At 43.3% G+C, this 13,946-nt stretch overlaps 1 protein-coding gene across 7 annotated transcripts in view; it reads right to left on the reverse strand.

Annotated features, from left to right (window-relative positions):
* Tut7 (terminal uridylyl transferase 7) overlaps nucleotides 1-13,564 on the reverse strand; it is a 51,808-nt gene extending 38,244 nt beyond the window's left edge. For 2 of the 7 annotated variants that reach the window (XM_021181017.2, XM_029468615.1), the window contains exons 1-8: nucleotides 13,495-13,564; nucleotides 11,961-12,511; nucleotides 7,079-7,260; nucleotides 6,694-6,810; nucleotides 5,967-6,144; nucleotides 5,300-5,388; nucleotides 1,937-1,988; nucleotides 993-1,062 (exon numbers count right to left, since the gene is read on the reverse strand). In XM_021181017.2, coding sequence (XP_021036676.1) covers nucleotides 993-1,062; nucleotides 1,937-1,988; nucleotides 5,300-5,388; nucleotides 5,967-6,144; nucleotides 6,694-6,810; nucleotides 7,079-7,260; nucleotides 11,961-12,480 — 1,208 coding nt within the window. In that variant the 5' untranslated portion in view covers nucleotides 12,481-12,511; nucleotides 13,495-13,564. Of the gene's footprint in view, nucleotides 1-992; nucleotides 1,063-1,936; nucleotides 1,989-5,299; nucleotides 5,389-5,966; nucleotides 6,145-6,693; nucleotides 6,811-7,078; nucleotides 7,261-11,960; nucleotides 12,512-13,046 lie in introns of all 7 variants that reach the window. The other 5 variants (XM_021181015.2, XM_029468617.1, XM_029468616.1 and 2 more) reach the window with 4 other exon arrangements.
* Between the last annotated feature and the right edge of the window lie 382 nt (nucleotides 13,565-13,946).

Genomic DNA, 13,946 nt, shown 5'->3' on the forward strand with positions numbered 1-13,946 from the left:
TAAGTTCACGAGCAGCTTCACCTAAGATGTCGGATTTTAAACAAGATTTACTTATTTTGTGTGTGACTGTGTTGCCTGAATGTTAGTATGCTGTGTACCATGTGCATGCATAGACCCCTAGAAGGTCAGGAGAGGCTACCTGATCCTGGACTGGAGGCCCGGGTGGTTGCGAGGCACTAAGTGAGGCTGGGAATCAAACCCAACCCCTCTGCAAGAGCAGCCGGGGCTCTTCTCCAGATTCCCAGCCCCTCTGCAAGAGCAGCCGGTGCTCTTCTCCAGCCTGAAACTGAACTTTTTTTTAAAGGCAACTATTTTTGAATAGACTTGTTTGTCAGAACTAGGACTGTATGTTTTCAAATATTAAAAATATTTTGGAAAGAACACAGGAAAAAAATTATCAAAGGTCTGCTCTGCTCATACCAAGGGTATAATGTTTTCTCCCAAGTCAAAGGGATTTGCTTAATGACGAGTCAGCAGAGCCTACGATGCTCCTACTCAGTGGTAGTAGCAGCTTTCCAAGGGAAAAGAGCTGCACCTGTGGGGCCACCCCAGCACCATCTCAGGTGCCACAACTGCACAAACAACAACGGCACAGGAGGCGCTTACGGGAAGCTGCTGTTCCACCTGGCTACTTCCAGTCTAGGTGAAATGTGTGCAGACTCTTCCAGCACTTGATTTCCCTTTTCTTCTTACAATGGAAGTACAGGCAGATGGCCAGGGAGAGGTACAAGTGGTAATCAGACAAGGAACCTATAACTCTCTAAGTTAAGACTCTTACAGGGATTTAACAAAGTATTTGTGATTTTGGCAATCTGAGAAGCTAGTGTTTATCCCTGTGACCTCAGCACAGCAGTGGCACACTGCCACAAGCTGAAGCCTGTCCTGGGTTACATGGCAAATGCAAGGCCATTCTGGGTTCTCATGGTTAATTAGACCTTATCTCAAAAACCCCAAATAAATCACATAAAATAGTAGCTTAAAGACACAGAAACCTTTGCTTATCTCTGCACACCACCACAGGGACCCGGGCATGGAAATCAGCATCAACATCTATAAAGGAGTCTGAGGAAAAAGGAAAACATGATTAAACAAGTTAGTTAAAACCTCTCTGTAAAGCAGACCTAGGAAAGCCTAAGCACAGCTGTGGGTCTGAGAGGCCATTACCACACACAGCCCTCAGGTGACTTAGAAGGAGAGAACACTGTGTCCAAGAACCCAATCATCACAGACAGTGTCCTCATTTTTCAGAGCTAGTTAGTGTCTGATCAGAAATGACTGCAGTGCAGATGCAGCATTTAAATGCTATGTGGACAACATAATTAGGAATGTGCACAGGAGACTAAAAACAGATGGATGTAAAAGCTACTAAATCATAGTGTCAAATATGTATTGGCTGAAACAAGATGAATGTTTAAGTGTTTCTCATACCCAAAGAGAAAGACTAAGACTGCCTAACTCAAGGAAAGGAGCGGTTTGAGGCCTAGCTACTGAGAAAAGGCAATAAGCCCCAAGGGATACTGTATTGGACAAGACAGCTGATGGGCCCACTCGGGAGCAACCGTCTTTGAGTTCATTAATCAGGGCAGGGCCCACCTATTTACCATGTGTAACATTGATTTAAACCATCAATAGAGCAGATTACTATGAATGTACTCCTAAGAATAAATATCACATATTTTGCATTCTTCACTCACAGTCCAGGGCTCATTAATCCTACATGCTGTCAAACTAACAGCTGTCCGACTGGTGGTTCTGGGAGTGTTAGCTGGACTCTAGTAAATAATTCAAGGGCATTTACTTTTATTTTTGCTTTGGATTTTACCCATAAGTAATTTTTATAAGTGAATTTTCTACTTTCAGTTTGGTAGTAAGATATATTAAAATTTATAGACAGAAGACAAAATCAGAAGCAAAATGTGGAAGAATTTGGCCTTACCACTGTTCTTTAAACATTCTTGAACAAGTAAGAGGACATCTGGCTGAGACATCTAGGAAATAAATGAATGAATACATGAAATAATCCCTAAGCAATTTTGTTTTTCTGGTTATAATACAGTCTGAAGTTCCCCAAATTGCTTTCCAAATAAGAAATGCATATTGCTACAGGTGAAGAGAGTAGTCACTAGACTGTGCAAGGCCAACAAAGAACACGTGAGGATGCATGCCTGGGCAAAGGACTTGAGACAAAGTAACTGTGTACAACTTACTCTTGAGGTAGTGACCCCTTAGCTGTCCTAATGGTGGTTGGAAGGTGCTCTAGTGCAACAATGTTCCTCTCACTCTGAAACACTGTAGCAACAAAAAGCTACATGGTTCTAAAATCAACATCTCTCTTTTCAAAACTCCATTCCACATTGGACCAAAACCCTTTAAAATTATATAATGGATTCTTAAATGTTTCTTTTGTTATTGAAGTGTTTTATTTACAGATTTTTTGTGTGTGTGTGTGTGTGTCACAGAAGAGATCAGAAGAGGGTGTCAAAACCCCAGAACAGGAGTTACAGGAGGTTGTAAGCCATGTGCTGTACGAGCCCGGAGCCAAACTAACATGCTCTGGAAAAGGAACAAGCACAGATAACTGCTGAACCATCCCCCTAGCCTTTTGGTTTTTTGATATAGGGTCTTGCTCTACAGCTGAGGCTGGCATCAAACTCACAGTAATCCTCCTATCACTGCCTCCCAAATGCTTTGACTATAGGTAGGAGTCACCCTCCCAAATCAAGGGTCCTTAAAATTCTTACTGTTGTTAGGACAAAGTCAAATTCTTACTACATTGCCTTCAAGAATCTGTACAACTAACTGATCCAGGTCTCCACATCCTAAGCAGAGTTCTGTGGAAATGTGTGTGCCCTCTTTGAGGAAGCTAAGTCTATACTCAGAGCTTGTCACTCAGCTGTGTTTCTCTGAGAAGCTCACTATAGTTAATAGCTTACAATATAATTAATAGCTTACAAGTGCCACCAGAGAGCCAGGCCTATCTTGTCCTTTATCACCTAGCATAGAGCCTATATACAGCAGGGGCTTAGTGAAAATTTGCTGCATGAATGACACCAGATCAAAATAACTGCTAAGAATTTACTCTGGTAAATCACTTATCGAATTTGAAACTTAAAATAATATTAAGATTGGAGCTGGAAATGTAAGAACACATACTGTTTCCCAGAGGACACGAGCTTAGTTCCCAGCATCCACATGGGACATTTAACAATCACTTGTAATACCAGCTTCTGGGGAGACTCTGGCCTCTGAAGGCACACCTGCACCCATGTGCAGATACCCACATGAACACACACACACACACACTAAAATGAAATTCTTTAAGAAACAGTAAAGTCCGTAGGTTACATAACCAGGGAGCTATAGACTTAAGCACAGGAAGGAAGGAGAGGCTATGAACAAGAACATCAAGGAATCCCACCTCAGAATCTGTTTGTTGTTTCAAAGACAGGATCTCACTATGTAGCCCTGGCTGACCTAGAACTTCATTATATAGACTAGGCTGGTCTCAAACTAGTCTACCTCTAGGATCAGAGGCATGCACTACCATGCCTGGCCTCAGAATCTATACTTATAACAAATAACTAAACTGAGCATAGATGAATTGTAAACAAAACAGTGGGAAGCAGAGTGGGTAAAGGGCTAATCTAAGTTTCTTCTGGCTTTAAAGTTCTGACTTATCTATGTTGTTGGGAATCATATTTCACCAAAACGTAGGCTTCTATACCTGGTGTATGTGTGCGTGCACACACGCTTGCTGGTGTGTGGACAGATCCTTACTTTACGTTTCACTGAAGCGTGCTTTGTCTGACGATAGCCTTGAAATCCTGCTATTCCTGCCTCCAGCTCTCTAGTACTGGACTTATAGATGTGTTCCATCATTTGAAGTTAGGCGTGGTTGTTTTTTTGAAAAGCGTTATTACTTTAATTACATTTATTCATTATGTGTATGTGGGGAGGCATACATATGGCCAGAGGACAGTTTGTGACACTCAGGGATTGAATTCAAGTCATTAGATTTGGGGGCAAGCACCTGAGCTGTCTCTCTGGCCCATCAATTATTATTATTATTATTGTGATATAAAAAGGGAACTTGGGAGCTAATTAGGTTTACAGATCATGAATATTTATAAATATTATTTGTAATATTATAGATATATTATTTATATATGAATATTACATATCTAATATTTAATATAATATATAACATAAATATTATACTATATATTATAGTATAAATATTACAAATACACTATGAACATTTGCCTTCCTTTCTTGTTATAGGAAGGCTGATTTTATGAAAAGAATTTAAACTTTCTGAATTCATAGACACATAGAATCCTCCCAGGATTCACATCCTTAGAAAACCAACATTACAAGTAGGGAAGATCTGTAGCAAAATAAACATGAAAATTTATAAAGTAAAAAATTAAAATTCTGAAGCTGAAGACGGAAAACATAAAATGAAAATTCTCAGGGAGAACTGTCACTGTCATACTTTAACTATCAAATGCATTCACATCCAAGTCACATTCAACAGACTTTCCGCTCGTTACCACCAGACAGCCACCACAAGCCTCAAGCACACTCCCTTGAAAAGCCTGTGCCAGTGGGAACCACAGCAGGCTTCTTTTGAGCAGCCCCACCTGGACAGAGCTGCTATTCTCAGAAAGGAGCACAGCCACAACCCAGCAGCGAAGGGTTTGGCTTTCTCACAGTCCACGTGATCCTGAGGGGCTAACATGGTAAAATGTGTTTGCTGACAAGCCATTAAGTTCTGAGCATTCTCCAATCTAGAAGCTTTGCCCTGACCTCCCTGAGGGTCTCTGCCACTCTGTTAAGAAGGTGGCTACCATGTCCATTTTCAGAAGGATGGAATAGATAAGGACACTAAGATCTGTGTGCTTCTGATAAGGAGCCAGATCACCAACTGCTGGATAGCCTATGTATGATCAAGCAGTCTGCCAGGTGACTGAAACTGTACACATGTGCCCATGAACTCAATAAAAACAGCTTAAGTAAAGATGGGCTAAAAAGTCAAGAGCACTTGCTCTCCCAGAGTTCAGATCCCAGCACCCACATAGGTGGCTCACAAGCTCCAGGAGATCCGATGCCCTCGCTGGCCTTCACGGGCACCTAAACACATCTGGCACGCCCATGCACACACACACATACACACACGGGGGCGGGGGGGCAAGGGCAAATGAGTTCACACAAGCACATAAATATAAAACGTCTGAAATGCTAAACAATGAGAGAATTCTTCCTGAGTGTGAAGTCCAGCAGATCATTTTGTACTTACGACAGCTGGAAACTGAACATCAATGTTCACGTCAGAGTCTCTGAAGCCCAGTCGGCTACAGGAGGATCCATAAAGCCTAAGAGAACAGTCTGGAGAGAAGTAAGCAGGTGGGAGTCACAGGAGTGAAATCTCTCCAAAGCTATAAGAAGTAAACACTGCTAGTGAACGCATACTCAAAAGTCAAAGGTGCACCCGCCCAGAAGCAGGACACACTGAGAGCAGGCACTCAGACAAGGACTGCACAGCCATTTGCTAAGCTTTTCTCTGGCCTCCAGCCACTCCTGCCATGAGCTGTGGAGCATACTAAGGACTCCTATGTGATCAAGCTCATATTTTGTGTAGAAAACTGCCATAATTTTAAAAATTCAGATAATGTATCCTGAAAAGGACACAGTGTTTAGAACCTACAGTATAGCCATAAGCTAATACAAGCATTTCTTTCTGATGTCAGAATGCACACATAGCTCTAACTTATTATAAGTAGTAGGTTCCACTACAAACGGTTCCCAACAGCAATCCCAGTCTTGGGATGCCTCTATCGCAGTCTCCATAAGCCTTATAGGCAGCACCCTGTGGCCAGGCCATAAGTTAATGCTTATTAGGTAAAAGCAATCTGAACTATGAGGCACTTCTAGATGTTAAATAGAAAAAGGAATCTAGAACATACCTGGTAGCTTGTGCCGGAACACACTTTCCATGACACGCTTAATTTCTAGTCTCTGATCCAAGTTTTCACTATGTAAACCAAATTCCTGCACCACTCTGTCAATGGCGCTGCCAACTGCATGTATCTGGGAGGGTGCTGGCGGGGGCAGTGTGGTGAGCAATTCTTCCTCCTGCTTTTCCTTGTAAGATCAATGGTAAGATTAAAATCACTCAGGTGTACCTGTTCTTCTCACTGAGACAGGACCCTACAGAATTTTCAGGAATCTTTGTAGCCTTCCTTATCTTAGACATGGTGGTCTTCATCCTATCAAACACACACACACACTCTATGTACTTAATATGGATACTAAGGAGCAGCCAGGAATACAGAGAAAACATGGACAGCAACCACAGATATTAGGTGCCTTATTATCTGCATAAAAACACCACGGTCCCACCAATGGCTTCTTACATCCTAACTCTGGACTTGGGGAAATTCACAGGGCCACCCAACAAATACATCTGACTAGTGTACAAGTATTCTACAATAGGTTTAAGGAAAACCACAAAAACGTACACCGCTAAACACTCATGCAACAGCAGAAATCTCCCACTGAAGGCAGACACAACTGCAGTTCTAACACACTTGAGGTATAAGGTACATATATAACATTTTCAACCAAACCATAAATATGCCTGTGTTTTAATGAAAAGTATTCACCTGTTTCAATCGCCAGAGACCCACTCACCTTAAGGTTCTTCTTGTGCCTCTTCTCCTTGATGTGCTTATGAGCAAACGGGATGGAGTCAATCAAAGCATCGCACAGTTTGCAGGTATACTTTGCTGTCGGGCAGTTTCGTGGTCGCTACAGTTTGAAAAGATTGACAGAAAGATCTATCTCTAAACATTCAGAGAAAATCAGCCAGCATCACAGTTTCCCGGTTACTTCCAAGCTTGACAGTCATTCTTATTTAAATATAATGGCAGTAACTCTTGAGTTGAAGTCATGCTAATTATCCCTTGGCATATGGACTTACACAAGGTAAAGCCTAACCCTGAGGCACATACTGCAATTACTGACTTGGTGTAGAGTAATGTTTAGAGATGATGTAGTGTTTCCATAAAGACGTTACCCTTTTCAGCCTGTCGATGCAGTCTCTCTTGAGCCGTTCCTCAGCCTGTTGGAGACCCAACAGCTCCTTGGTTGAAAGGACAGACTCGTCGATGACAGGACCGTCCAGATCTCCATCCTGCTCACTGTCCTCCGTTCTAGTCCTCCGTGGCTTACGAGGTCTGGACCGCTGTTTCTTGTTTTCTTAAGTTAGGGGACAATACGGGTGATGTTGAAAACTATTGCTCTCAGTAAGAAGTATAACTTCCTTCCTATACATCCATTTACTTAAGCATAGTACTAGGTATTGAACCCAGGTCCTCATCCATGCTGGCGAGTGCTAGGCCCTGAGCTCTACCCCAAGCCCATGTGAACTTATTTCAATGATATAGTAAGTGATACCTGAACACTGAACAAAGAGGGAGACAGCTCTCCATTCACCAATCCACAGAAACCACTGCAATTAAAAAGGATCCTATTTTCCATAGGATTTGATTTTTATCTCTTCCCACACTATACTGCTGAGCAATCATGCAACAGCAGAAAGATCTCACTAAGGCTGTACTTGTAACTGTACTTCTAAGCCACTTGATGTATACGGGGCATACATGATACTGCCAACCAAACTGTAAACACACCTGTGTTTTGATGGAAAATATTCATATCTAATTTTTGATTTTCTTTTAAAGTGAAGAACCTGAGTCAGGAAAAATGGACAATATTGTATGTACCCAGAGAACTTGGAAACTGTGATCATTTTCTTATGTGGTTCAAAAAAAAAATCATTCAGCTATAAATTCAGGTTCCTTCAGTAAGAGGAAAATCTTCAAGCTAAAGTTTTACCTACTGAGCACACACAGCTCCCCACATTAGCTTTTGCCACATACCAGTGACAGGCTGAGCACAGGAAACACAACTGGCAGTTAAAGCCAGAGTCTACCCTAAATAAATGTATCATGAACCCCATTAGTTCTACAATCTGTAGAACGACTGAATAAACTTAAGCTGACAACGTTTCAAATGATGAAGCACATAACAATTTTGAGACTGAACTTTAAAAACAGCAGCCTTGACACTCCAGTTGCGTTCTAAAGACACTGGAAGCTAATTGTAATGTTGGACTTAAATAATATTTATTTCTAAGCTAAAATTCTGATGAAGGAGATGAAGAGATGGCTCAGTGGAAGGAGCTCCTGCAGAGGACCTGAGTTCTGTTATGCAGGCACCCACACATGCACATACCCACAAAAAATCAAAACATTTTCACAATTCTGATTAAACCCAAATGGGATTGTCTTCATTGGCTTTCCATAAATTAACGATTTGAAGAAGTCTTGCATAAGGCAATCTCTCTCCAGCTTTCAGAGAGACTCGTGACTTAGCAACTGCAATGCATTGGCTAATTGCAGGAAAGAATTCTGGGTAGAAAAGGAAGTACGGACTCCAAGTTCTAAAGAGTGCTACTGTCGGGGCTAGGAGAGATGGCTCAGCAGGTAAGAAGGCTCACAGCAATCTGTGAACTTGAGTTCCAGGAGATTTGATGTTCTCTTCTGAGAACATAGGCTTCTACACCAGGTAGTGCACAGACGCATCCATGCAGGTACATATGTATATACACATAAAAACAATAAATAGATAGATAGGTAATAAGTAAATAAATTCTTACAAAAATAAAGAATGCATTGCCAGACCGAGAACTTAGCTAATGGCAGACTGTTCCCATCATGCACACTGGCACCATCCTCAGCTTGTTGAGACCCCCTTCAAACACTAGCAATCAACTGCTGTGACTAGTATAGCACTATTGCCACAGCACTGGGGCAATGAGGTAAGAGGATGGAGACCACTGTGACTTTTGGAGAGGGAGTGCTGGAAGCACTGCCACCCCATTCCACAGCAGAAGAAAGGCAGTGCTTTTATGTGCCCCACCTCCTCCGATCCTTGTAGCACTTCCCACATCAATGCTGAGGTTGACCTCACTCTCGGAGAACAAAAGTGACTTGTCTAAGGGTACAAGCCCAAGGCAAAATAAAGATGTAAAATGCAGTTTAAAATATGGCAGGTACCAGCCTTGTTCTGTCCAGGATGCAAAGTGAGGAGAAATCCCTGAACAGCCCCCTGTGGAACACTTAAGAAAAGACAGGGCTGCCAAGGCCTGCAGGGACAAGCTGGGAAAAAAGCTCACTGGAGCAGCTCTTGGACAGCAAAACAGCCCAAGAAGGTCCCCTAACTACTGACATGGGCTATCATGCCCCCAGCTGTGAGTGTTCCAAGTCCTCACATCTTATTTGCAAATAGAATGTCACTCCAGTCACAGAGGACATTTGAATGGACATTTCCTGCCAGCCTATTAATGACATTGCCCCCAAGACTTTACACCTACAACCTTGGACATTTGAGGGTTGAGGGAGGGACAATAATGCAAAGATGAAAAAAAGAAAAACAAAACGGTCTTTTAAAAGCTTTAAAAATCAACTTTAATATAATTTTGTCACATCTTCTCAGTTTGAGCGATACTTATTATTGCAGGCCAGGGTAACGCACCCTTTACTCCCAGAACAAGGGAGGCAGAAGCAGAGGAAACTCAGAGTGTGAGGTGACCTCACTGACGTGCAGAATTTGAGGCCCACCAGAGCTACACAATGAGACCCTGCCCCAAGGGAAAAAAATTAAGATATTTTATTCCCTTTAATGATCTTTCTTAGAGCCATTTCCACGCACTGCAAATTTACACATCAAATTAAACTCCTCTCTATTGTATGCAATCTTATATAAAACCTTAAGGTTTCCTTTATAATGATTTTCAAGGGATACTATCAATTTCTTCGTTTGGCAACCTGAAACTCTGCTCATACAGAAATACTAAGTGTGAACATGGAGCCAATGTACTTCCTGCGAGACACCTTTCCAGTCATTCCTAAAACTGAGGAAGAACATGTAGAAGAGGGTTCTGCTCTACAACTGGTTCCTTTAATATTTCTAGCTGCAAAACATTGATCTATAACTCATTATTATACTACTAGTGGTGACTTTAGACAAGGTCTCATTAAGTAGCCCTGGTTAGCCTGGAAATCTCTAAGTAGACCAGGTTGGCCTCAAATCCACAAGTCTGTCTGTCAGCCTCTGCCTCTTGCACTCTGGGACTAACGGTGTGTACCTCTCAGCCTGGCTTACACCTTATCTTAAAAGTACCATTTAAAGTATCCCAGCCACTTAGTTAGGTCAGTACCCCCCCTCCCCCCTTTCTTTTTTTAAATTTTTGTTTTGTTTTATTCACAAAATCCAGACTGGCTGAGAGCTCACTAGGGAGCTCTCCTGACCCTCCTGCTCCACCTCCTGAATGCCTTGCTAGGTAGTCTAGGCTGCCTTCAAACCTTCCTCCCTCCTGCCTTAACCTCCCTAGTTCTTTCTGGGTTGCAGGCATGTAACACATACATATCTTATTTTTTTATTTCCATAAAACAAATATAGGTAACAATGTTCACACCTACATGAATGCCATAATAGAAACACTTAAGGTCTGCACAAAACGTTAAGAAGTAATAGAGAAATCCAAAGCCCAGAAACCGCCAATGAACACTTGTTCCCTTGTCAGGATGCCAGGTCCTACAGACTGAGGTAATAGCCAGGGTGACAGGAGGCATCCCCAGTTTCAGTTTCAAGTTCAGTCCCACTTTCCCATACAGCACTGCAGAAGTAAGTCTGGACAATTTCATCCTCTCCAAACTGCAGCTGCCCAACTCACAAAACTGTGGCTCCACATCACCTCAGAATCCCACACAACAGCCTTTCTAGTCTGCCCAGCTCAAAGATTTGTAAAGCTATGGTTCATTTTATTTTATTTTTTTTCTTTTGAGACAGGGTCCTTTTAAACCTTAATTCGGAAGAAAAAGCATTAAGGATCACTGTGAAGCCAGTCTGGTCTACAGAGCAAATTCCACACCAGGCCACCACACAGTGAGACACTGTCTCCAAAAGGGGGCAATTTTTCCAAGTCTAATTTCATACTATAAACAGTTTTCATGCTTTCCATCCAACTCACGACTTTATTTCACTTCAGCAAATATACTGACTAGATAGAAATAACTTTTTCCTGTTTTTTCAAATAATTGCTATTACAACATCTACGTGCACATTTTGGGAAAATACAATCACTTTGTATCAATATTAAAAAATGTAAAGTTACTTAGAAATGAAGTTTTAGCACTGGGAGGTGCAAACAAGTGGATCTAGTTAAGGCTAGCCTTGACTACATGAAGCAGCAGCAGCAGATTTTGATTCTTCTGAAAGGGAACAGCACTGCTTTTCTCTGCATTACGGTTCTCTAAATTTCTATTTCCCAAATTTTGTTGTCAAGCTTGTATTCCAACTACCTGGGGCCCTGTGTGAGTTAGTTTGGTTAAACGGAAACTTGGTTTCTTTTTTTCCCCCACAACTTCCTCTTTCCCTGCCACTACTTTTCTCCATCCGTCCTGCCTCCCTCCCTCTTTGTAATATACACAGCTTATACTCTGTCTTAACAGTAAATATTTTCAGTTTTATACTGTCATGTACATTTTGAACCTATTTTAAAATTAAAATCATGTACACAAAAATAATGCCGATTATGAAAATTAGAGTATGATCTCTGAGGTTAAGTGGCCACCCTCCTCCTCTCCCATAAGGTGTTTACTAAAGTAAAATGAGCCTGGCTTTTCTGCTTAGTTTTTAGGGGACAGTACTGCACCATGTGCCCAGCCTGCCTTGGAGCTTGTGATGGTCCAATGCATGAAATATGTTGAGGCTACCCAACTATACTGTCAACACTAACACACTCACATTAAAGAGCTCATGACTGAAAAGAACAACACTTATTTGGATGAAGAAAATAGCACAGACACACAGCCTAGAGACTTAAGGCATACCAGGACTTCCTGCTTCCATTTCTGACATGGCTTCTAGGCTGCTGAGGTCTTTCTGGAACAGCCTTCTCACTGCTCTGCAGCCTCTCCCCTCCTGCCACCTGTAGGCATCATCACTTTCCTGAAAGGATTCCTTCCTTGAGCGGCTTATGACAGGAATCCTAGGTCCAGGCTTGAACTCTCTCCAGCTGTCTGCATTACCAGCCAGTTCATCAGATAGCCATTTCTTATTTTGATCTTTGTGGTTATCATTCATCCAAGCAGGCTGACTGTAAATTGGGTTTTTAAATGCATATGGATTGCTGGAAACCGCATACAGTCCTTTCCTGGGGGTGTTCCCATAGTTCCCGGGTGATATCTTCTTTTTTGGAAGGCCCTTTTCCATTTTACTGCTATGGCCTTTAGCATAATCATCCATTATTAAATAATCTTGTTGGGGATGGCCCCTTCTGAAATCATCATCATCAATAATTCCACGGTCTTTAGTGCGCTTCACAAAGTAAGGTTTTGCTGTATCTCCCATGGTCTTTGACTTCAACTTTCTTACTTTGTACCTGAAAGAAGGCATTGGGGGAGGGGGGAACAAAACAAAACAAAACTGTAAAATAATATCATACCAAATACTCAAAGTAACACACGGGTGCCCTGAAGCCTTTATCTTCCCCCATTTAAAAATTAAATTGTTACCACATTCCTAATAATTAATGCATTCCAGAAGTTACAGTGTTCATAAAAACTGGTCCTTATTTAATACAAAGACTAAATCTGAAGACGCTTCTATAGTCTCAGAAACTAAGGAAGTAACTTCTATGTAACGAAAGCACCTCTCTTCAAAGTAAACATCCTAAGTCAACACTGTTACAAAACTCCCAAATCTATTTCTTTTTTTTTTTTTTTTTAAAGTTGGCAATTACTTTTAGGTATCAAAGTAGCCGAAACTATGTGAGCAGATTTCAGTTTCGATCAGCCCCACTCTAAGCTTCGCTTTTCAACCCGGCGCGACCGCTGGGCGAAGGGACAGCACTTCCCACTAAGGTACCGCTCTAAGGGTCCAGGCTTCCGACCAAGGGACAACGCCAGCTGACTTACCCGACTTCTCAGTCCCCAGCCCCAGACAAGTCCAGTTTCGTCACCAACCACAATCCTCCGCAGGATGACACTCCTTTTCCTTCCCCATTCGGCAGCCCCACCCCTGTGTGCCTCAGTTTCCACCAGCGGAGTCCCCAGGCGAAGGAGGAGGCGGTTCCGCGCTACTGGCCACGAAGCCGCCGTGGGGAATAGGAAGCAGGAAGCGCCCGGCCATTGACAGGGTTCCGGGGTTCCCCGGACCAGGGCCGGAGCCCCGACACAAAGTGAAGACGCGGACTCGAACCCGAGGGCTCCGGGCGCACAGCCGGGCCGAGGCGGCCGGAGAAGGACGGCGCCAACGTACCTCGGGGCCGGGCAGATACGCTCCTCGGGGCGGGGGGAACCCACGGGCCCAGCCCGGAGGCGAGTCCCGGAGGGACGCGACGAGACGGCGCCCCGGAGCACTCACCAGCGCCGCTGCGGTCCCCCGCCGCTTCCTGTCCGGGCCCTGCTCCTCACCGTGTTTTCCTTCAGCCCCACTTCCGGCGCTCAGCGCCGTCTCATTGTGCGCGATTGGAAGGCGGCGGTGTCCCCGCCCCGCGCTCCGCGGCTGGCCGGAAGCGCGCACCGGAAGCGCGCGCCGCCCAGGTTCCGCCCAGCGGGCGCAGAGGTCCGGGCTTGCTCCCTAGCTACCTGCGCGATCCGGCGCCGAGTGCTTTCAGATTTCCCCCGACGCCCCTCTGTGGCTGCTCGGGAAGCTGGTTCTTTTTGTAATTCCGAGTGGCTCCAAGTTTCAGTGAGGGCCTTGTGAACGACCTTGAAGGAAGACCAGCGGCCTAAACCTCTGGATTAAACTCGACCTGGGGGTAGAAAGAGATTCATTTTTTTTTTTTTTTTCTTTAAGAACTAGCAATCAGCCGG

The sequence above is a fragment of the Mus caroli genome, chromosome 13 (genome assembly GCF_900094665.2).
Source record: "Mus caroli chromosome 13, CAROLI_EIJ_v1.1, whole genome shotgun sequence".
NCBI lineage: Eukaryota > Metazoa > Chordata > Mammalia > Rodentia > Muridae > Mus > Mus caroli.